Source organism: Nyctibius grandis, chromosome 6 (genome assembly GCF_013368605.1).
Source record: "Nyctibius grandis isolate bNycGra1 chromosome 6, bNycGra1.pri, whole genome shotgun sequence".
Lineage (NCBI taxonomy): Eukaryota > Metazoa > Chordata > Aves > Nyctibiiformes > Nyctibiidae > Nyctibius > Nyctibius grandis.
The window spans coordinates 68,358,116-68,380,306 of NC_090663.1; the positions used below are offsets into that span (position 1 = coordinate 68,358,116).

Genomic DNA, 22,191 nt, shown 5'->3' on the forward strand with positions numbered 1-22,191 from the left:
AAGTTGCTCCATCACCTTTCCGGGGATGGAGGTGAGGCTGACCGGTCTATAGTTACCCGGGTCCTCCTTCCTGCCCTTTTTGAAGACTGGAGTGACATTCGCTTTCCTCCAGTCCTCAGGCACCTCTCCCGTTGCCCACGACTTAGCAAAGATGATGGAGAGTGGCCTAGCAATGACTTCCGCCAGCTCCCTCAGCACTCGTGGGTGCATCCCATCAGGGCCCATGGATTTATGGATGTCCAGGTTGCTTAATTGGTCCCTGACCCAGCCCTCATCTACCAAGACAGATTCCTCCTCTATCCTGACTTCTTCTGAGGCTGCAGGGGTCCAGGGCTCCTCAGGACAGCCTCCAACAGTATAGACAGAGGCAAAGAAGGCATTCAGTAACTCCGCCTTCTTTTTATCCTCTGTCTCCAGGACCCCCACCTCATTCATCAGTGGGCCTACATTGCCTCTAGTGTGGGTTTTAGCTGCAATGTATTTGAAGAAGCCCTTTCTGTTGTCCTTGACCTCTCTTGCCAGGTTTAATTCCAAGGAGGCCTTAGCTTTCCTAGTTGCCTCCCTACATCCTCTGACAACAGACTTATATTCCTCCCAAGTGGCCAGCCCCTCCTTCCACGATCTGTACACCTTCTTCTTCCACTTGAGTTTGCCCAGCAGTTCCCTGTTCAACCATGCAGGTCTCTTGGTCCCCTTCCTTGACTTCCTACCTGCTGGGATGCTCTGATCTTGAGCTCGGAAGAAGCAGTCCTTGAACGCTAACCAACTATCTTGGGCCCCCTTACCTTCTAGTATCCTGTCCCATGGGATTTCCCCTAGCAATTGCTTGAAAAGGCCAAAGTTGGCCCTCCTGAAGTTCAGGGTTGTGATTCTGCTAGCTATTCTGTTCCTGCCACATGAGATCCTGAACTCTACCATCTCATGGTCGCTACAACCAAGGCTGCCCTCAACCTTCACCTCTTCAACCAGACCCTCCTTGTTAGTGAGGATAAGATCCAGCAGCGCTCCTCTCCTAGTTGGCTCATCCACCATTTGCATCAGAAAGTTATCATCAATGCACTGGAGGAACCTCCTGGACTGAGGATGGCTGGCTGAGTAGGCCTCCCAGCAAATATCAGGGTAGTTGAAATCCCCCACAACAACCAGGCCCTGTAATTGCGAGACTTAACCAGGGGCTTTGCTGTTTTATTCCTTACTTTCTTGTTGATGTTGTTTGGTGGTGTCACTGGACTTTGGAAATGCTAACACAACTGCTGCAAAATATTGTTGAGGTGAGGAACTGTAGAAAATGACTGTAGCGGACAGAGGGTTACAAAATGATTGTAATGAGGATTGAATTTTATGATTGTGACTGGCAGAATGTTCAAAAACCACAAAGAAAATTTCCTTGGAACCTTTTCACTAGTCATTAAGGCCCTGAGAAAGGAAAGCGTTGGTGTCCTGACCTTACAGATCAGGCAGCTTGTTTGGGACCAGATTGTTGTAGAGTAGGAATCGAACCTGGATGCTGAATGCCTGTCCCTTGATCAACAACCGCTATTTTTTCACCACCTGGATGGTGACTTTCAAATTGGCGCTCAGATAATGTAGGCAATAAGTCTGGTGAATAGCTGTTTTACTGTGTTGAATGTCTTTTATTTCTGTGTGTACCACAAGTCACTATTTAAACTGTTTCTCCTGTCCCTCCTGTTTTTGTTTGTCACTAGCCTATCAAACTTGGAGATCATCTCAACAGCATACTCCTCGGCATGTGTGAAGATGTCATTTATGCCCGTGTATCTGTAAGGACTGTTCTGGATGCTTGCAGTGCCCACATAAGGAACAGTAACTGTGCCCCTTCTTTTTCATATGTGAAACAGTTGGTCAGACTGGTTCTGGGAAGCCTGTCTGGGGTAAGTCTGTGTCAGCGTTTGAGGAATAATAGAGATGAGCAGAAAGAGAGCAAAGGTGCTAATTCAGAGTCACTCTGCAGTCATTCTTCCTCTTGTTTTACTATGTTGCAATTTTGATAAGGGTGAGTGTTGAAAGGAAAGAATTGCCTCTCTACCCTTGTAACAGTTTGTACACTTGACAGTTTTCCTGGAATATGCATTCACGTCTGTTGTTTCTGAGGAAGATAATTTTGTGAACTCTTTGTCTTTATTGAAAGAAAAGTAGGGAAAAAGAGGAGAACAAAAAAGATGATGAACTCTGGGGCAAGCCTTAGACATGTTGCTACTTGAAATGCTTCAAAAATGATTGCTGTGAATTTTCCTTTTTAAAGTTATGCTCGACCTTTGGAGAGTTGCTTATTAACAGGAAGAGGGACTTTTTAGGTGGTGTGCCAATTCTCTTGCGCTTCTGCTCAGCTCTTGGGTATGATAATTGTGGAGGACGTTATTGTCTAATGATGACAAATGTGTTAAACTGTTTTCAGAAGTGAAAGAAACTACATGAACTCATCTTGCAAAGTTACTATTCCTGACAGGCAACCTTTCCCTTCACCTGAACCATTACAACATAACTTCAGAACAGTTAAATAATTTCAAGGCTCTGAGTAGAAAGGAAGGCCATAAATTGTCAATATTGTTAGACTGTTCTCTGGCCAATGCTTGCTTTCCTTGTGCTCTAGTTATAATTATAACAAATGCCGAACAGTTTATTATTGCTGAGATGATATCCCATGATGGTCCTGAATTTTATCCAGTTTTATGTCATTGAAACTCCATTTTTTTATTCTCATAAGGGTTATGCCAATGTAAAAATTGGTGTCTGGAAAGACAGCACTGTAATTGCAAGAAAAATGTTTTACTTGATAATGCTTCCTTTTTTTAAAAAAAAATGTGTTATGATCTAATTGTTACGTAGTTTCTTCGTAAATCTGGTTTGGAAACATGTGCATGAGGTGAGAGGTCCCTGCATGTGTCTAGTGTTTGGTAGCAGCTGATTACGACAGGTCTCCAGAAATAGTGCTGAGCCTGAGCTCCATAAAGCATTGTCTAGTCTGTGAGGTTATGTCTGTCAGTCCGGTGCTCCTCGCTGTAATGTCTTGAGTCTTGTGTAGTTGCCAAGTGGAGCTAGTCTGTGATTCAATGAAATAAAGGCCTACAAGGCCTTAATCAGTGAAGCCATTAAGATCCAAACCTTAAATCAGGCCACAAGCTATAGAAACAGCCACTGTGGAGAGTGAGTCATTAGTCTCCAAGTTCTTAATGGCCCTCTCTGCTTAGCACATTTTCTGCTTTTCCTCATCTTGTTCTTGTCAGCAGGCTTTCAGAGGGAGTCTGAGGTTAGTGTGACAGACTAATCTAGACCAGCCTGCCAAAGACAGCCATAGCGGTCCCAAATGCATGTATTGAAATCCAGTTGAGAGCTGAATCCAGCAAGTGTGTTCCTGTCCCCTATACCATGTTGCTAATGAAGGAATGGGACTACTGGCGGTTATCCAGGGCTGAAGTTTTGGTAATCTTCTAGATTTCCTCTGCCAGTGACCTTTTTAACCTAACTTATAACATGTCACTGCATTGGCTTTGCAAGAAGACAAGAACAAAACGGCCAAATAGAGCCGAGTGTTGACAGAATGATGATGACATAGATGTGGCACTTAGTGCCATGGTCTAGTTGACACAGTGGTGTTAGGTCAAAGGTTGGACTCGATGATCCCAGAGGTCTCTTCCAACCTAGTTGATTCTGTGATTCTGTGACATAGCTGTGCTACTGTGTTTTTGTGCACCTTAGCTAACCATCCCTGCTGTTTTTAATGTTTAGTGCTCTGTATGTGTGCTGGAATTTTTAAGTTAATGAGAAAAGCATATAAAATTGTTTTTTCAGAACCATAGTACAACTTGCTATTACAAGATCAGCGTGTCTCCAATCTTGATTGGCCTTACCAAAGGCTAGAGAGGTCTTAGTGCTATAACTGGTCATTTGGTAGTCTGTGAAGCACAGCTGAGAGGTCCTCTTTGAATGTTTTCACTTTCTGTGTTAATATGCTTTGTAAAGGGCAGTACGGCACAAGACTGATTCAATCTATTTAATGTTAATTGAGTCACATTGTAACTATGATGGATAGAAGGCTGCTTGATTTCTCCTTCCCACCTCCCAGCTAAGCCACTGTCCAAGTTATGCCGATTCCCACCTATCAAAAGATCTCAGTAAAGATTCTTTGTTGTTGCAAATAAGCTCTTCTTAGAATGATTGTACGTGTGAAATCATCTTTTTAGGGAAGTAGTAACTAAAAAAAAAAAGTTAAAAGTTAGTGTGAGCCTGACACACAAAAGGAACACACCTAAAGGGCTCAAGAAGAGACTTCTCACAAATGCATAAGACTTTAAATGTGTAGTAAGTTGTGTGAGGTATCAGCCTAAACTATCAGGTACAAGACAGCTCTTCCTGTTACACAGAAAACTCATCAGGCCAGTCACAAGTTCCAGTCATATTGCAGCCATGGAGCATGGTTTTTGAGTGTTTCTGTCTTTTCAGTTTGCTGTAGGGGTGGAATGTATTGAAGTTACATGCCTGTGGACTTAATTTACACTTACTGGAAAAAAGTAGACCAAATGTGTAGTAAAAATAATGCACAGATTATTCAAATATGGATAATTCTAGGGGATATTCTCACTGATTAACCTATTTTTTATGAAAAAAGTTTGAACTTCCACTCTGAACTTGAACTTAACTGTCACTGACTTATGTTGTGTATTTATGTAACGGGCAGATGTTTCATATTAATGTGAGCTCTTTCAATATGTGACTTTGTGTTACTGTCTGTTTTGCAGGTGGATCAGCTTTCTTGCAACGGAGATAGAAAATTGCAGCCAGACAGGAGCCAGGCTATTCGGGAGAGGCTGAGGGGAAAAGGACTTCCCACAGGTAAGTGTTTCATTGCAATAAGGATTATGGCAATAAATACAGCCCTGTGGAAGACCGAGTTCGGGTAGATTTTGCAGCCAAAGAAATTGAACAAGGGAGAACTTGCTGACATTCATGGAACTCAGATGGTCCAGTGTCTAGCTAAGTGTTGGTGACAGTGACATGAGAATAATTGTTTCAAGAAAATAATGTCTTTTTCCAGTTCAGTCCTGATGATAGGAAAAGGTTTTCAAGGTTCTCGGACAAAAGTTTTGTTTCTAGAGAAAGGGAATCTTCAGCTGAAGGTAGGTCAGCTGGAGGAACAGAAAGCAGCTTTTCTTAGTTCCCTCTTTCCTCTGGACTATGCTTTCTCTTCATAGCTCTAGTTGCACACAACCTCTTTCCCTGCTTCCTAGGCAGCCCTGGACTCTTTTCTCTGCACACAAACCTTTTTTCTGCCTCCTCTTTTTTTTTTCTGAAGAGAGGTATTATATTTTCCATCACAGTTCTGCTGTGCTTTGACAGTGTGAGGTGGACATGGAGACCAGGTAGGGCTGTACTGTTACTTCAGGGAAGTAAGGAAAGAGGAAACTGCTGGGGCAGGGAGGAGACAGACTGTTTCAGAGTCAGACTATGGCTGTTGCAACTACGGAGGAAAAGGGATAGAGTGATGTTGGATGACAGCTGATGCTGGCTGTGACTTCATTAGATGTCCTTGTTTAAGGTCAGTGGCAGCATTAGCTCTGTGCTAGGCTTCTCAGAGGATGTATTCTTCCAAAAGACTGGTCTCGTATTTTTCTGGAAGAATTGTTTGGCTGGGTAGGAGCATTTTATAAGGCATCAGCTTGGACCACTCTGGCAGCAAGATAATACTCCATTTACAGATGAACATTTTAATGCAAGAATGGTCTCGCCTGATTAACGCATCTCACTGCCTGCATTGCATCGACTTTAACCCTATTCTTCCCAATTTCCAATGTTGTCATATTCGCAGTTTCTTTACACACCTATTCGTCACCACCCCCTTTTTTTTTTTCCTAGAACTTTATTTGAGCACACTACCATTCCGCTACTACCTCAAGTTTTGTCATTTCCATTATTTCATGATCATCATAAACTGCGTGTTTAGACAGTGGTCAGAATATTGTTAAGTTTTGGAGACATAGCAAGGTTGTCTTTAAACTCTGTTCTCACTGCATTAGCAACCCTGATTATTATTTTCTTTGTTGTTTCCACTAATGCAACTGAACAGTCTTGCTGGTTTGCTTTTCATTTTCTTAGAAAATCCTTAACTTTTCTTAAATGTTTGTGTCATTTGAGTTTTTTTTTTTTTCATTTGTTTTCCTTCCCACAACTTTGTTTAAGCTTTTTAGCAGATTCTCCCCCCCTCCCCCCTGCCCTGAAGTACCATTCGTCCTCAAAAGTCTTAAGTATATCTTAACAAAAAAGCTTTTGGTTTAGGTTCTACTAAATTTTGGAGATTGATGTAGTAGCTCCAGCCAGTATCTCCATGGCTTTCTGGCTTGGTATGAGGGTGAATAACATCCCTGTAATGTCTGAAACTTTCTCTGAGGACTATGTCTTTAACTTAAAGGGTATAGACTAGATGATCTAATTGCTGTTTTTCTTCTGTATCCTCTGACTTGAAAAAGATGTCATGGCTAGAATATTCTTTCCTCTTATTCTTGCTTTTTTTTTTAATCACTTAGTATGTATGACTTTGCTTCTGAGATGGTTGAGAGGTGTTGCTTTTTATTATGATTACCAAAAAGTCCAGTTACGATGCAATGTCTGAATCTCTGAAGGGCTGTGGAGCTGAATGTTTGTCTCGCTGCTGTGTGCTCACTTGCCTCTGGCTCTGCCTAGGATTTCCAGGGTGCCAAGCAGAACAGGTTCCCTGCAGTATGTGCACTTGTGAAATCACTGGATTGGAGAAGACCAACCAGAGTTAAGGGTTCTGTGAGACTGAGTCGTCCACTTGGCTCAGCTGCTATCGACCAGTAAATTCAACACAGGGTTTTAAGTGACCTCAGACAAAATCACTTTTTGAAAGGTTCCTGTTTTTAGGGAACATCACATTGTCTGAACAGATCTAATTAAACATAATCTTTACTCAAATAATATTTGTGAAATGAGTGAACTTGATAACCCCCAGCTATAAAGTTGGCTGAATAGTCCTCATCCTCTAACTTCTGTTTCTCTTAAGTTGATTGAAAGCGCATGCAAACATAGAATGTTACAGATAACGTGTTTTTTATGGTCTACCTGTCCTGCTTCCACTCAACCTGTTTCAGTTTCTCTGTAACACATGCATTACCTGTGGAACTCTCACTATTTTTCTCCTTTTCCCTAGAGGGTTTACAACCCTCTCAGCTTCCGCAAAACCTCTCCCAGTTCTACTTCTGTTATCAGTCCCATTTCCTGGTAAGTCTTAATAGCACCATCTTACTTCTCTCTATTTCAATTTTAGATACATTCCTCGATCTCCACTTCACTGAGACCTCGGGGAATATGGAGTAACAGTAAAATACAAAACAGAACAAAACAAAACCCGCCACATAACGAAACTGGGTCTGGCTGTTTTCAGTTTCACTTGGCACGTATACTGAGTTATGTATTTGAAGGGTAGTGAGGACCAAGTGAAATGGGTGTCTGATATTGATAAGAGACAACTCACATTTGATTCAGGGCAATTTAATGCTTGCCTATTTCTGTACTGGTATGCTGGTTTGCTGGTGCACATTTTGTCACTAACAGCACAGATGAGCTGCCCCGGGGGCACAGCTTTTAGATTTCTGGAAAAGTGAGCTGTGGAATGTAGTACTAATTATACTGATGATAATCTCATAGATTGAGGAGCCACAAGTAGAAGGCCAGATGAGGGTTTAAGAAAAATAGTAATGGCAAAAGAAAAAAAGAGAAACTGAAAAACAACTCAGAAAAGTGTAGAGTCCTTTTTTCCTCTGTTGACATTGTACTATTCTGCTGCTGTGTATAGCTGAATATATGCCTCTTATTCCAATTGCAAAATGACAAACACTTAGAAAGGTAGGAAGCTACGAGGAAGGATTATGATTCATAGTGAACTCTCTTTCTCATAAGTTAGAAGTTATGTCAGTCATCTTTTATCTAAATGTTTGGGTTTGCAGTCTTTGAAAAATGCTAAGATTTTTGCTTTAAGCCTTTGAAAGTCATTAATGTTAAGATCAGCTTTCCATACCATGGTCATCCAGAATTATAATTGCCAGGGCTTTATTGTTGGCTTAGGACAAATGTTTTGAAAATATTTTTCCTTCATGTGTTTAAATTGGATATTTTGCTCTCCTTATGCACCAAGGTTGGATATTTTCAGCTATTCATTTCCATCTTTGTGTCCTGAAGACAATTATTAAATTACTAAATAGCTTCATGTTAATATTCTCCCCAATTAAATTTATTTTTTGTCTCTTTCATGACTCACTTTCTGTGGTCATCTTGGTGATTTAGCTTTATGTCAGGGCTGACTGCAGAAGTAGTTTATTCTAAATTAACATTACAGAGTGTTTTCTTTTAGTCAAGTCATACTTGGAACACACAGTATTTAGGAACTGACTTAGCCAGCAGAAATAGAAGTGGTAAAACCTGGTGTGAGTCATCTGAGTGATATTTAAGTTTTGTACTCAAAACACTTTAGACCTTAAGAGTCTTTACTTCAAGAATTATTTGTGGAAGTTGCTTGATAAAATTATTTTGGTGTAACAAAAGAGTTAAGTAACTGTCAAACTCTTCCAAACATAAAGCAAGAATTAAGTCACCATGTTACTCTTCGCCACAAGCTATGGCACTCATCCTTCAGAAGGATGCGTAGTCTGTTTAAAGCCCAGTTGAAACCTCCATAACTTGTACATCCCTGGCAGCCTGCTTCCCAGCCCTCTAGTAATTGAAATTCTGCACCTTGTGTGTTTGTTTACAAAGTTCCAACTTATGCTGATGATCTGTGAACACCAAGGACAGACCTTTGCAGAGATGTTTCATTAAAGAGATTTAGCTAACAGGTGTCTTGGGTTTGCTTTCCTACCATGAGGCTCTCTTGATTTTAACTCAGCTCGTGCAAATGTAGTAGGCTGTCATGAGTTAACCCTGTATGTTACAATGCTACAGTTGTATCCTGCAAAATTCTGACCTTCATCTCTGCCAGAAGAATATATGTCACATGAATAAAGCCTTGAAGTGAATTTAAAAGATCATTAAGGTTCACCTTAACTGTATGTGACAGGAAATAATTGGAAATAGTGAACAAAATTTTAGATGTTGATAAACTCCCTGTTTAATCAGACTATATGCTCTGTCAGGTGCAGCAAAAATGGTAGGTGTTGCAAAATGAATAAAGATTCTAAGGCTAAGTGAAGTTGCTTTTAATTTTAACAAGAAGTTCTAGCATTTATTTAACATTCTCCAGAATATCAGTTACTAATCTAGCTGCCCAGTGAAAACTCTCAGACAAAACAGAATGTATCCTTTTGCTTTTGATCCACGGAAATTGATTGTGCATTATGGTTTAGTTCCTGATCTGGGTGAAAATGCAGCTTTTAGTCTATAAAGAAATGGTTTATAGCAATGACCTCCACATGTGAACTGGAACAGCTTACTCATTTTCTTGCTAAATCCAAGCACACAGATTTAACTTATCAAAAAATACAGCACAAACTTAATTCCATTGACTTGAAAATCTCTCATCTGGAACTAAAATGTGGGGTTTTTTTTCTTTCCCCTGTCTCCTCAGTACTAGAAAAAAAGATTTGAGTAGGTGGAGAATAACTTCCAGAGTTCACCAAAACCAAATGGAAGCCAGATGAAGATTTCTTTTTTTTAAAAAAAAAAAAAAAAATTATTCTTTCGCAGTCCAGAAGCCATGCCTGTTTTCTTCCAATAAGTGTTTCTGTTTGCATCTTGCAGTACTGGTGGGAGGTGTTGGTAGAAATCTTTTAAATTTAAGTACAGTTGCTACTGCTTTACTGAGCTTCCAGCCTGGCAGTGTTGGAAGTGCTGTCACAGTGGTGCTGCGTACAAACTCAGGCCTCTGAAGACAAAACAAGAATGGACACCAAGATCAGTCAGGAAACCAAACCAGAGATGTCAAATGCTGTCTCTATGCAGAAAAGCACCTGAGCTTCTCCTAAGGTACGCAGAAGTTCAGGAAGGGAATAGCTCGGTGACCCTTTTGCCTACTTAGTGAAGAAATATACCCAAAAAATTGGCCCATAAACCTGAGTGGGAAAGAGCAATGGTGCAGTCGTCTTTTCTGCAGAGATGCTGAGGAAGGGAAGAGGTAAAATGTTGCATTTACGAAGTGCTGCTTGGCAAGGATCACTACCACTGTTCTGAACAAGATGCCTGGTTTCTGGAGCTATTTGTTTTTTTGAGAGAGGAGCCATGTCAGTCCAAAGCAGAATGCAAATTGTTCTACAGAATTTGTAGCTTGGCCGTTACTTCTGGTGCTTTCAACAGTCCTTGTGTCCAGCTCATTTCTTCCTTCACAAAGAATGCATTGTTTTAGGAGTATTTCTGTCTGAAACTTGGATTTTGTCAACAATTTTAAAAAAGTAAAAGAAAGGAGGAGGTGCCATTCCTAGCAGTCAACCCACAGGCCTCTGTTGTCTTCTGTTTGGCTCTCAGCCTGCCCCAAAGGAATTGCAAACTGAACTCCTCCATCAGCTGCCCACTCATATTTGAGAAACTAACCACATTGTCTTGGGATAAGGATTTTTCTGTCTTTCTGTTTTCTGCATAAAAATGGTGTGGGAGACGTTTTTTTAAACTCCTGTATAATAACTTCCTCTTTTCAGATGTTCCAGTCTGGCAATGATGGTGTGTGCTTTCATGCACATGCAGGCAATCTCTCTCTGTCCCCCACAGCCACTCTCTCTTCCTCACCCGCCCTCCATGTGTGTGTGTAGGTATGCATGTATGTATATATCCGTAAACTTTGCTAAAATGGAGCTGAAAAAGGTATTCTCTTTTGTGCAAGCAAAAGAAGGCGGCAATCAGAAGGGCTTCAAAGAAACTTGAGCTGAGTTTATTCAGTAAAAAGAGATACAGTATGTGATAGCACTGACCGTGTTTGCACTTATATAATATTTGATTAATGCCTGTATGATCAAGCTGGTACACAAGTAATTGCAAACAGACTGAATTTAGTTAGGACCGATAACAGCTCTCTTGCTCAAAGGAAAATCAGCCAGATTACTGTCAGTGTGAGTAAAGGATGGTTTGTGAATGACACTGGTGTTGAAGAGGGTGTAGTTGCATTCATAGCTGAAGACACCAAAGGAAGAAGGAAGCAGGTCCGTGGTCATTTAGCAAAGGTAACATCTGCCAGTTGAAGGTGTGTGGAAAACTAGATTTTCATTTTAGCACCACAAGGGAATTTTGTTGTGAACTCTTGGTGATTAATTGCTATTTTTATTGTATATATTCCCTCACTATATATTATACTTTGGAATCATGCAATTACTATAATTGCATTTGAATTATTTACAGTAATTATAAATAATTGCACTAATGTAACATCAAGCAGAGGATAAACACCCAGGGGCAATATGTGAAATCAAGAACCCAGATGCTGTTCAGATGAGCATGGTGAAGAGTTTAGTTCAGCAGAGAAGTAATTGGGGAAGGGGAAAGCATGCCTGTTGAAGTTACTTACATGCTGTAGTATCTTAATTGGTAATGGCTTGTCCTGTCACCATCACTGACAAGCAGGGAAGCACTTCTCTAATACTCTTGAGTAACTAAAGCATGGAGTAGCTCTTTGTGGTCTCAGGTGAAATACTTAGTGTCTTTAGTGGAGCCAAGATACTTTGGATAGTTCTCCAGAGTTTCCATTACAAACACAAGCCATATTTTTTTTAAAGGAAGATCATAACATGTGTCTCACCATCCATTATAATTTAAAGACATAAAAGTTCCATTATGCAGTCAGGTTTCTTTTGATCATTAGTTGGATCTTTAGTCTTCATATATAATTTTTTAATGGTAGTTCTTCCCTTCATTTTCCCACACATTTCATCATAAAAGCTGGGGGAAAAAACCTGATGGATAAACTATGTATTGGCTTAATGAATTTGGACTTGCGTGTGCCATTCAACTGAAAATACATGTATTAAAGAAAGTCATATGATTCCAGTCTGCTCTATTCTGGAGGTGTACTGCTAGCTGACAAGCTAGACATATGAGCCTTGTGCTGAAAGAGACTTACTGCAGTCATTTGAGACCCTTGATCTAAGTAATTCTGAGGTAGTGTGTTGAGGAAGTCCAGGAAAAAAAACCTGAAAATACCTTAACAGTTGATTTTCTGACTTACTTAAAAAAAGTAAGGAGGGATGAAGACAGATTTGAGTTATTGAGAGTAGAACAACTGGCCTAGACTGATTGCTGGTTGCCTAATCCAGTTTTTTCACTGGTATCTGCAACTGAGTTGCTTTTGTACTGAGAAGTCTTGTCCTTGATCATTGACCTCTGCTCTCTGGTGCCAAGACCAGCATACATTCTGGGCTGATATAAAATACGGATCTGAAAGTTCTGTATTGCTGCTTTGTTTCGCTTTGTCTTCTCAGGATGCCCAACTTGAACAGGCTGTGCACCCCTTGCACCCTAGTCTCCTCTTTATCTTTGAGGATAATTCTTAAACAGCTCATGTTGACACTGAGCCAGTTTGGGGAGAGCTTGTTGAAATGACGTTCTGTAGAGAGGGATGGGTTTTGCAAAGGTGGGAAGAAGTGCCAAGACTGGTGAAAAGCAGAAGTGGGAATGGGGAGAGTAATAAAGGAAAGATGAAGGATGTCCAAGAGAATTTTACACTCTCAAGACTGAATACTATGGCCAGCTATAGATTCCTTTTGGTACTATGTTAAGAACTCACGTTGGCTGCATAAGTCAATGTGGATATGAGTTAGACAGACCTGTAGACATCTCCACTCAGCAGAGTGGAAGAGCAGTGTGGAAGTGGAATGCCTCCTGCACTGCTTCCTGATGAGACAGCTCATCTCCTGTCTCATCACACAATTAGCTGAATGAGTGGTAGAGCTGTAGCGATGAGTACTTTCCCAGTCACTGCTAATGATACAGCGTTCATGGCATTCACTTTTCCTCATGAGGAAGCCCCAGGTGAGTGGATGACTTGGGGAGTAGAAAGCACCTCTTGTGTGCTGAGGCAATGAGCTTGTGTCTTCTGAGCCTCTGCATGAACTGGAAGCAGCTTCTATTACATTTAGTCCGAATGCTACAAGTCCATGGAAGCTACAGCTTTGGTGAGGAGGATGCTCCTTCCCCTCTAGCACTCTTTTTCACTGGCAGTTGGGCTCTTTCACTGCAATTCCCACCAGCATACAACAGATAGTTTTATGTCTCTGGGTGTGCTATAGTGAGGATACCTACTGGTACTTAAAGTATGTTGTGGCTCTTTTCACTGGATGTGATCCTGAAACAAGATAATGCTTCAATGTGCAGAGACCTAAATGATCTTTTGAACCAGGAATGTTCTTCTGAGTCATGACGGATGATGTACCAAGTAATCCTGAATTTACAGCCTCGGTAGCGTATTGGAATTGCATCTGTTTCTAGTTTTTTCTGCTTTGTTTGCCATTGTTTTGTTCAGTAAGGTCTTGTGCACGTAAACACTTTCAGTGTTGAAGAGGTGGGGTTTTTTTTATATTTTAAAAAATATGTGAAAACAGTGTGTGGAGGAGGTTGTTTTGGTTTTTTCTGCGTAAAATTATCTTGGAACTCATATTATTGGGGAGGATTCTTGGAGCTCCTTTTGATTTGCTTTTTTGGTGACCATCTTAAATACTGCAGTATTTTGTTTTTTTGTCTCTCACAAATGGCTGAGTTAAAATTCTGTTTAGGAATGTCTGTCCTTGATGTGCATGTATGTGAATGTGAAGTATGCATTTGCAGAATGGATATCACCCTGCTGCTTCAGATAAATAGTGGGAACTTCACAGGGAATGGCTATTTTTAAAAGGCTTTTTTGTGTCTGTGAATATTATATGTAATTCACCAGCCTTATGAGGGATGTATAGTCTGAGAATAAGATAATAACATAACATTTACCTGACCACAAAGATAATTATGTTTACTTGAGTTTAGGATTAAAGCCATATTTGTAAAATATGAAGTGATGCGTCAGATCCTTGTAGAAGATTAGTTCATTCTCATTGGCAAAGGTTTTTGTTTTATTCTCTTGGCTGGAACATGTGGGAACCCTGTAATTTCTTACAAGACACATTTTAGACAATCCGAACCCTAGCATTTTACCATCACGTATTTGTGTGTTGCTAAGAAGCAAGGGGCTTCTTGGTCGCATTTGGCTTTAGTCTTGCTTTTTTTTTTATAAACACCTGTTGTTAGTTTAATATCGCAGAAATAGAAACTGAAAACTAACAGCCCCCTTCAAGTAGAGTATCAGAGTTGAAAGAATAAAGCCATAAGCTTTTAAAGCATTTCTGAGTACAATTATGAGCATCCTTAAAGCATTCTGTGAAACTCAATGTGAAAGGATAATAGGCTTTAGATAAAGGTCAGCAGGAGCCTACTGTACAAGTGGGGCAGTTGATTTCAGTTGGCTTTGAAAGAGCAGCAGGCAGCACTATAGAACCATCTTTGAGAGTAGTAGACACAGTGCAGTACTTTACTTTGAGCTTACGACCGCTTTCTTTTGCGAGGATGTCTTCAAGGCTGCTGCTTCTTAGAAGATGTACATGGTAATATCACAGTAGGGAGCGAGCTAGCTCCAAGAAAAGCATCACGTGCCGTACTGACTCCACCTGGGTGAGCAGGCATTGCTTAGGCAACCAAGCACGGAATATTTTTAGTTGTGTTTTCTTGTTAGGGTATCATGATGAGGTCGAGATTGCAAAAATTATTATGAAGTCTATCTAGCCTTTCCAATCTGCAGCATATCCACTGCACTAATATGGCAATGTACTTGGTCAGTTGGCGTTATGAGTAGTTTACTGTCTGTGTGATATCTATAATAGACTTTAGATTTTTGCAACATTAATAATGCAGAAGCATTAAAAAATTTTAGTTTGCTAACAGAAAGTAGTTGGGTAGTCTTCTATATTAGTTTTTCTCTGGGATGTTACTCGTATAATGGTTATAATTCTTTAACTCTGATTTCAGGAAGGCTTAAGAACATAAAAGGTAAACTTGTAGGTCATCTGTTAATACTAAGAAATTTCATTGTACTTACCGATGTTTGTAATTAGTTTTTGTAAAATTGGGTTAATGCTGTGAGAAAATTTTATGCCCAACAGATACTTGATCATCAAAACTTCTTGATGACCATGATACTATATTTTTCAGAGAATACGTATTTCATTGATGTTATTCTACCTCTGACAGTTTATTTTATTCTGGAAGTAATTTCACAGTAAGTGAGAGGGAGGAGAGAGAGTGTTCATTAGTACTGGCTGATCCATTTATTAACGAAACATGGAGTGTACAGGCTCATAGAATCATTTTGATCTTAGAAGCTTTGTTGGTTTTGTTTTAGAGTATTCTTTATCTGGAGAGACTGTCATAATCAAAAATAGTCATTAAAGGAATATCCAGGATTTTTAAAATTCCTAACTACAGAGTCATTCTTCTCTTACTACGGACACTACTGCAGGGCATCTGTAAATCTGTAGAACAAACCTGGACTTGTCATTAAAAATTGTAGGTGGTGTCTTTGGGTGTGAGAGGTGAGAGGAATGAATGATTTCAGATTGATCATTAAACAGTACTTTTGGTGATAGTCCAGACTATTTTAAAAATAAAACTAATGAGAAACCAACTTTCAGCATGTATGTGATAGTTTGGTTTTTTTTTAATGTTAATGCTGAATTATAGTAGGCCATAATTTTTTCTTGAGCACTTCGGAAATAAAAGAAATAAAATGCCTGTCACATATGAAGTAGTTGGAGTTCTGTCTTTGTTGACTGAGGCAACCCTTTAAGTAGCTGTCTCAATGTTTTGCATGGCAAAATGAAGGCCAAAATGTGTGCTCAGTATACGCTTTAACAGTAAGTAACTTGTGTTGCACTCTTGTGTATTAAGTACAAAATTACATATATAAAATGTCTCCTTATTCCAGGGAAAACATTGGTGGTCGATGCACCTGATGGGCACAAAGCTCACTTCTCTCAACAGACCATGCTTAACAAAGGACTTAGCAAGTCTATGGGATTTCTGTCCATTAGAGGAACACAAGGCGAGGAAGAGTTTTTCCAGGGCATTTCTGCAGATTACAGCTCAGGACAGGAAGATGTTTTCTGTCCTCATAGATGTAAAATCAATGAGTTTGAAAAAAAATGCCACCTTCATACAGATGTCACTCCCAAGCGGAAAGTATGGGCTTCCTCCACAGATTTGCTTTGCACAACTGACAAGGCAGCTGAGAGGGACCATGCTGGAGGTTCTCAAGGGCACAACCATCAGTGTGAAGCATTTACAGTACGGACTTCTACTACTACCAGAAACAAGGAAGCAAGATACTCTGATGGGAGCATAGCACTAGATGTCTTCGGACCACAAAAACTGGACCAAACACGCCACATGCCTGAGACATCAACTTCTGCAGCAATATCAAGTGCCTTTGACAGGATAAGAGAGAGACAGAAGAAGTTGCAGCTTCTGAGGGAAGCTATGAATGTAGAAGGTTAGTGAAGCTTTTTGATTTTTTGAGTATTCCAGTCATTAAACAAAGATTTCTCTTTATGATAAAAATGAGTTCTCTTGTAGCAGCTCTTGAAACTGCAGAGATCTTTGCATCGTCTTCTTTTGTTAGGTAAAGTGAAAGCATTAGAACATCTGTTGCCTATGAAGATAAATGTGCTTGTCCAGATTGCTTACCCAGTGAAAATAATTGATCTAAGTCAGCCAGTATCAAGTTCATCAATTAAAATTAGAGAAAGAAAAAAAGTTAGTAACAGCCAAATGTCAAGTAATTTTCCTTGAAGGGAAATCCTCATCTCCAGCTATTAGAGATGGATTTATACCCCAGAAGAAAGGGAGAGTTTCATCTCCAGATCTCTCAGTTTTTGCACTGTATAACTGTGGATGATGCAGTTAAGCCCTTAAATATGACTTTTTTTTTGGACTCAAATTAAGATCTTTACCTCAGTGGGAATACTTGGCAACAAGTTCCATCAGTTAATTAAAAAAAATGCATAGTGGGGAAAAAAAGGCTTTGTATTTGTTCTGTGGAAACTTATAAAATGGTCTTTATGCAGAACCTTGTATGGGGAACTGCATATTTTGTTTGCTTTGAAAATGTGATATGATTTTCAGGGGTTGTAAATTTGGGACAGTTGGGTAGAAACTGAGAGCAGAGTCAGATCCTGCTGGGTAGAAACTGAGAGCAGAGTCAGATCCTGCTTATGATGGGCCAGAAGACATAACTTAGTCGTCTAAGGTATCTGGTAGAAGAGCTGTATGTACAGAGCTAGCTCAGTCATTTATTCAGGTGCATTCAAAATCCATACAGTTGAATATCATGGCTGCCTGTCTGTTGTGTGACAGAAATAACTGAGTGAAAAAAAACCAAACTTCTGCTTCCTTTTTTCTGCACTGAGGTGTAAACACCTCCTTATTAAGGAGAGATGATAAAGCCTTTTATCAAACTTGAATTTCTAAAAATGCCTGTTCATGCCTCTTGTGGCCATCTCAGGAGATGCTTATATTGCAGTTAGCATGGGAAGCCGGTTCTTTCCCTCCCATGCATGTGAGCCTTGTGCTCCAGAAAGAAGTAGTTATTGAAATGGCATAGGCAGTTTAGAAAGCTACTGCGATTTCTGTAGCAGTTTTACAGACAAAATAGCTGGAGTTTTTTGTGCTATCAAAATAGTGTCTTCCGATGACGGTTACATTATAATGTGAAGGAATGAACATAGATGGAAGTAGTACTGTGGAGATACTGTTGTTTATCTCAATGGAAGTTCACCATCTGTCATTATCTACTGAGATGTTTGATGAGGTATGGGGAAGGTTGGTTGTTTTTTGGTTTAAGAGTCTGAAATTGAAGGGGACCATCTCAAGTATATGAGTCAACTCAGATCTTTGGAGATATGCAGCTGACAGAGTTTAAGAGGAGGCCACTCCCTGCATTGGGAAAGCTCAATAGCCTTGTTGTTCAGGAGTGCAGCTTTGTGCAGGTTTGTGTTGCACAACAGCAAAACCAAAAGCTTGACCAAACCCGTTGATGAGCAAGAATTTATCATTCTCATTCAAACAGACTGGGAGACAAAAAACATAACGTGCCCGTGCCTTGCAAACTGAGATAGTTCAGATGTGTGAAAATACTCGATTCATAAAGGGAATGGGTGAAAGTGCAGTCAAAGTAAACCGTGAACTGGGGCTTAATAGTCACAGGTGCTGAGTGACAAATCTGTATAGGGAAGACTGCTTGAAAGTATTCTGTTCTGCCTTAATGAGCAGATTCACAAAAGCCTTAATACATAGTCTGCTAGTCTATTAAGGCTTCTTTCCCTTTTCCTCTTCCTTTTTTGTTCCGTATGTTTTACTCTTCCTTATCTTACATCTTGTTTACAACAGACGAGTCCCTTGAGATCTTTCATAAGAGTCTATTGCTAGTTTAATCTGTCAAAGAAATGAAAAATATAGTCTTAAGTTTTTTGTGCATTACTGTTGTATGTGATTTTCAAGCACTTAGTGGCTAGACAGATATTTCCAAATATCAGGTTATCAAGTGTGTGTGAAATTGCTCTTCTGATATAAACCCAGCCTAGCTGAGAGATACGAGCAGCTGCATGGAAAGCTGTGGTAAAACGTCACCTATCTTGATACAGGTAGCAGTGGCAGTTTCTTGGGCAGCTCTTGATGCAAAGGTATCTTATGGCCTACAGCTGGTAGTCACATAGTGGATAGGTGGGCAACAACTAGAAATGGAGTGGAAAAGAAGTCCGCAGAAAATGACAGCAACTGCTCATTCCCTGTGTGGGACACAGCATGACCTCAAAGGAGAGGCATTGAAAGAAAAAATGGAGAAAGGGCATAAGGTATTTTGAAAGCTTGTGTAGTCAGGAATAAGGGTTCTGTTCAGCTTGGTGGGGAGGAATGGGCAAGGAGTAATGGGAACAGGGTTGGTGGTTGGGTTTAGTAGAGAGGACACGATCTGCCTTCTCTTTGGTAGATTTGGGGATATTTTCAGTTTGGTTGAGTCTAGGTTACAGTTAAGTCTGTGTAAATTGTAGTAAGCTGCTGCTTTTGGCTGTACCTTTTTTTTTTTTTTTTCAGTTTTTGAATGTAAAGTGGCATTGGACTCTCTGTGGGTTAAACTTGGCCAGATAAAACTTCCCTCCTCAAACTACAAGGGACTTAAGTGACATGTGGCTTATTTCTTCTTTAACTTATTTTGGGTTAAGCTGGCAAACTTATGTTATGCATAAAACCTTAAGGAGCTGACTATCTTGGAAAAAGAAAATGTTCTCATGCAGAGGCTCTGGTGTGCCAAGCTTTCACTCAGAACAGATTTTTACGATCCAAATTATAAACTTATGAAAAGTAGAGTTTATAGTGGAAAGAATGACAGAGCTTTAATTATAGCTGTGCTGTAATAGAGTAGTTTGTAGTGATCGGCAGAGCATCTAAACTGCACTATAATCTACAGCCAGAACATCTCGAATTTAGCCTCACAAGCCTTCCAAAGACAGTGTTGTTGCAAGTGCCTTGCTCATGAACTTGCTGTTTTATATGTTATTCTGCTGTACAGTTTCAGGGTTGAGGTTGTTTATCTCTTGTATACTAAAGATGATTGTTTATGATTAGGTGCTTAGCCAGATGGGGGGAAGGGGAAGAGACTACTATTTGACTTCAAGTGTAGCCAATTCTAAACACTAAGAACAGACTCCAGAATATGTGTTAATCTTGCCAAGAGATGGGAGAGTGAGTTCTGCGTCTCCGCTGTTATTGTTCATTCTTGCTTTTGTTATGTAGGTTTTGGGAGCTTAGGCAGAATTGTTTAGAGTTGTGAAGTTGTTAGGTGTTAAACCCAAGAAGTTTATCTGTACCACGAGAGCAGATTTGGGTTTTGTTGTTCTGTTGAAACTTGGAAATTGTTGCTTGGCACCAACTGATAGTGTCCCATTTCAGAGAGAAAATAATATTCTCTTTTACATTTTGCAAGCCTTCATTGCCACTCAAGAGCGTGAAAGCATCATCTATTCTCCCTTGCTCCCAGCTTTCTTTGCCTTCTTGCCCGCAAAACTGATTGTATCTTCTGAGAGTTATGAAGTGCAAACACACTTCAGTTTTTGTATATCAGGCCTACCTTCAAATGGCACAATAGTAAGGCACAAGGCTGTGAGACGGTAGCCTTGTATGAATCTCTCCCTTCTATTTGCTTAGGCAGCTTCCCCCACCTTGTTTTGAGTGTATGCATAATTCAAAGTTAATTGGTTTATGTGTTACTTGGGTGAACCTGCATCCTTCTTTTTTTATATGCAGTTTTGCTTATGAGGATGTTGTAAATGAGAGGCACGAGGGAGTAAAGCATAAAGATTGCCTATGTCCTAGTGGAATACAGGAGCACAAAACCAGTTAGGAGAGTAGTAATGTTATCTGACTGTGGGTTAAATAGCAGACAGGGAGGAAAAAGAAGGGAGGCTACCAAAAAAGCTGATCCTGCTGAAGCTTTGGAATGCTGAATCCAGGGGCGGGAGAATGGGAGTGGTTTGGGAATATTTTCAAGCCTTTGTTAAATGTTTTTACAGTTGGGAACCATGTGAATTACAGACCCTCAGGTTGTGTTTATCCCTCTCTCTTTTTACCTTTGATTTTTCCAACTGAAAACCCAGATAACATTAAGTCCTCTTTTTTTTTTTTTTCCCCCCACTTACTGCTCTCTGCTTCGTACAGTCAGCAAGAAGAGGCAGTAATATTCTATGTTTCTAGAGATGGGTCTCTGACTCCTAAGTCTTCTGTGTCTTCATCTCAAAAACAATGTTTTCATTAGCTACCCTAAAGACTCCTCTGGACCCCATTTATAAAACTTCCATATTATGACTGCATGAGTTTAGGGTGGAGAGTTACGGCTAGGGATACTCTAAATGTCCAGATTTTAAAAGCTCTCTTAATTTGAAGCTGCGTTTTTGAGTAAGGGAAAATTTCTGCAGGTAATCAGGCAGCTGTTGGTAGTAAATTTATCCCAGCAAATGAGGCCCCAGAGATTTGAATTTGGGAGCTTCTGTAGAGGTGGGTTAAATGGGAAATTGGATTTAGGGCAAAAGCAGACTAGCTGCTTTACAAACTTACCTCTGTAAATTCAATGAAGTGTGCATACCTTTTTTTTTTTTTTTTTTCTTGAATTCTGTGTGCTCAGTTCATGTGTAGGCTAAGCAGAGGAAATGCAGTCATCCACAGTGGTGTATTTGTTTGCATGTGAAAGCAAATTAAGGCTCAGTTTACACACGTCTTACGATCATCATGCTGCAGTATGATTTAAATTCAGTGGTGGCGAAATGGGTTCTCATGTGGTTGGTATGTCCGGTAGGGATGAGGTTCAGTTAGAACAATGCTCAGAAATCGTGTAAATGAAGCTGAAGGTAGGATAATAGACTGATACTATTTTAGATAGAAAACTTCCAGTTGTTAATTTCACTAAGACTACAGAAGTTGGCTTTTCAAGGAAAGAGGAAGAAATGTTTGTGGGATTTCTGTAAAGAACAAGTACTTTGGCATCAGCCACTATTATTTTGTTCTGAATTGTGTAGTTTAACGTAAGGTAGTAAAACAGCTCTTACAATTCCGTAATTGTGCAGCAAAGTGTCATCTGCTTTATCTGCTTTATTGAGCTTTCAGCAGCTCACACAGTCGGGGATTATCAAGTTTTAGTCAATACATGACATTCTCAGTTGGATAAAACATTTAAATTAAAACAACTTTATTGGCTACACTTTCAGTCTGTGTCTGTGTCCATTTACATACCTTATCATACATGACATGATCCAGACCCAGAAAAGAAGGCTATCTTTCTAAGTACAAGACGCTGAGTTCTTACCAGACCCTGGAGTTGTTATTTTATCTTGCTGTTTTCCTTTCCAGCCTAGCCCTAGAGATGTGTGTTTTCTGTAGTTTTGCAAGGCTCTGTTTCTTCCTGGTACTCAGATCCTACCAGACTTTATGCATCACACGTCCATTAGGCTCTCTAGGGAGTCACCTGGATGGCTGGTGACTTGGGCTGCATGCACAATACAACTTCTTCATTTAGAATGAGTGGTGGAAATCTTGCAGGTTAAAATGAGCCTGCTCCCCTGGAAGGCTGAATGGATTTGTTTCCCTTGTCCACTTGTTGGATATGAATCCTTATGAGATATTACA

General features: G+C 40.0%; 1 protein-coding gene across 1 annotated transcript in view; it reads left to right on the top strand.

The window, feature by feature from the left end:
- PTPN13 (protein tyrosine phosphatase non-receptor type 13) overlaps window positions 1-22,191 on the top strand; it is a 127,459-nt gene that overhangs the window by 47,860 nt on the left and 57,408 nt on the right. Inside the window, exons 6-8 of the mRNA XM_068403265.1 lie at window positions 1,707-1,892; window positions 4,758-4,851; window positions 15,950-16,513. Of these exons, the coding sequence (XP_068259366.1) occupies window positions 1,707-1,892; window positions 4,758-4,851; window positions 15,950-16,513 (844 nt within the window). The remainder of the gene's footprint in view (window positions 1-1,706; window positions 1,893-4,757; window positions 4,852-15,949; window positions 16,514-22,191) is intronic.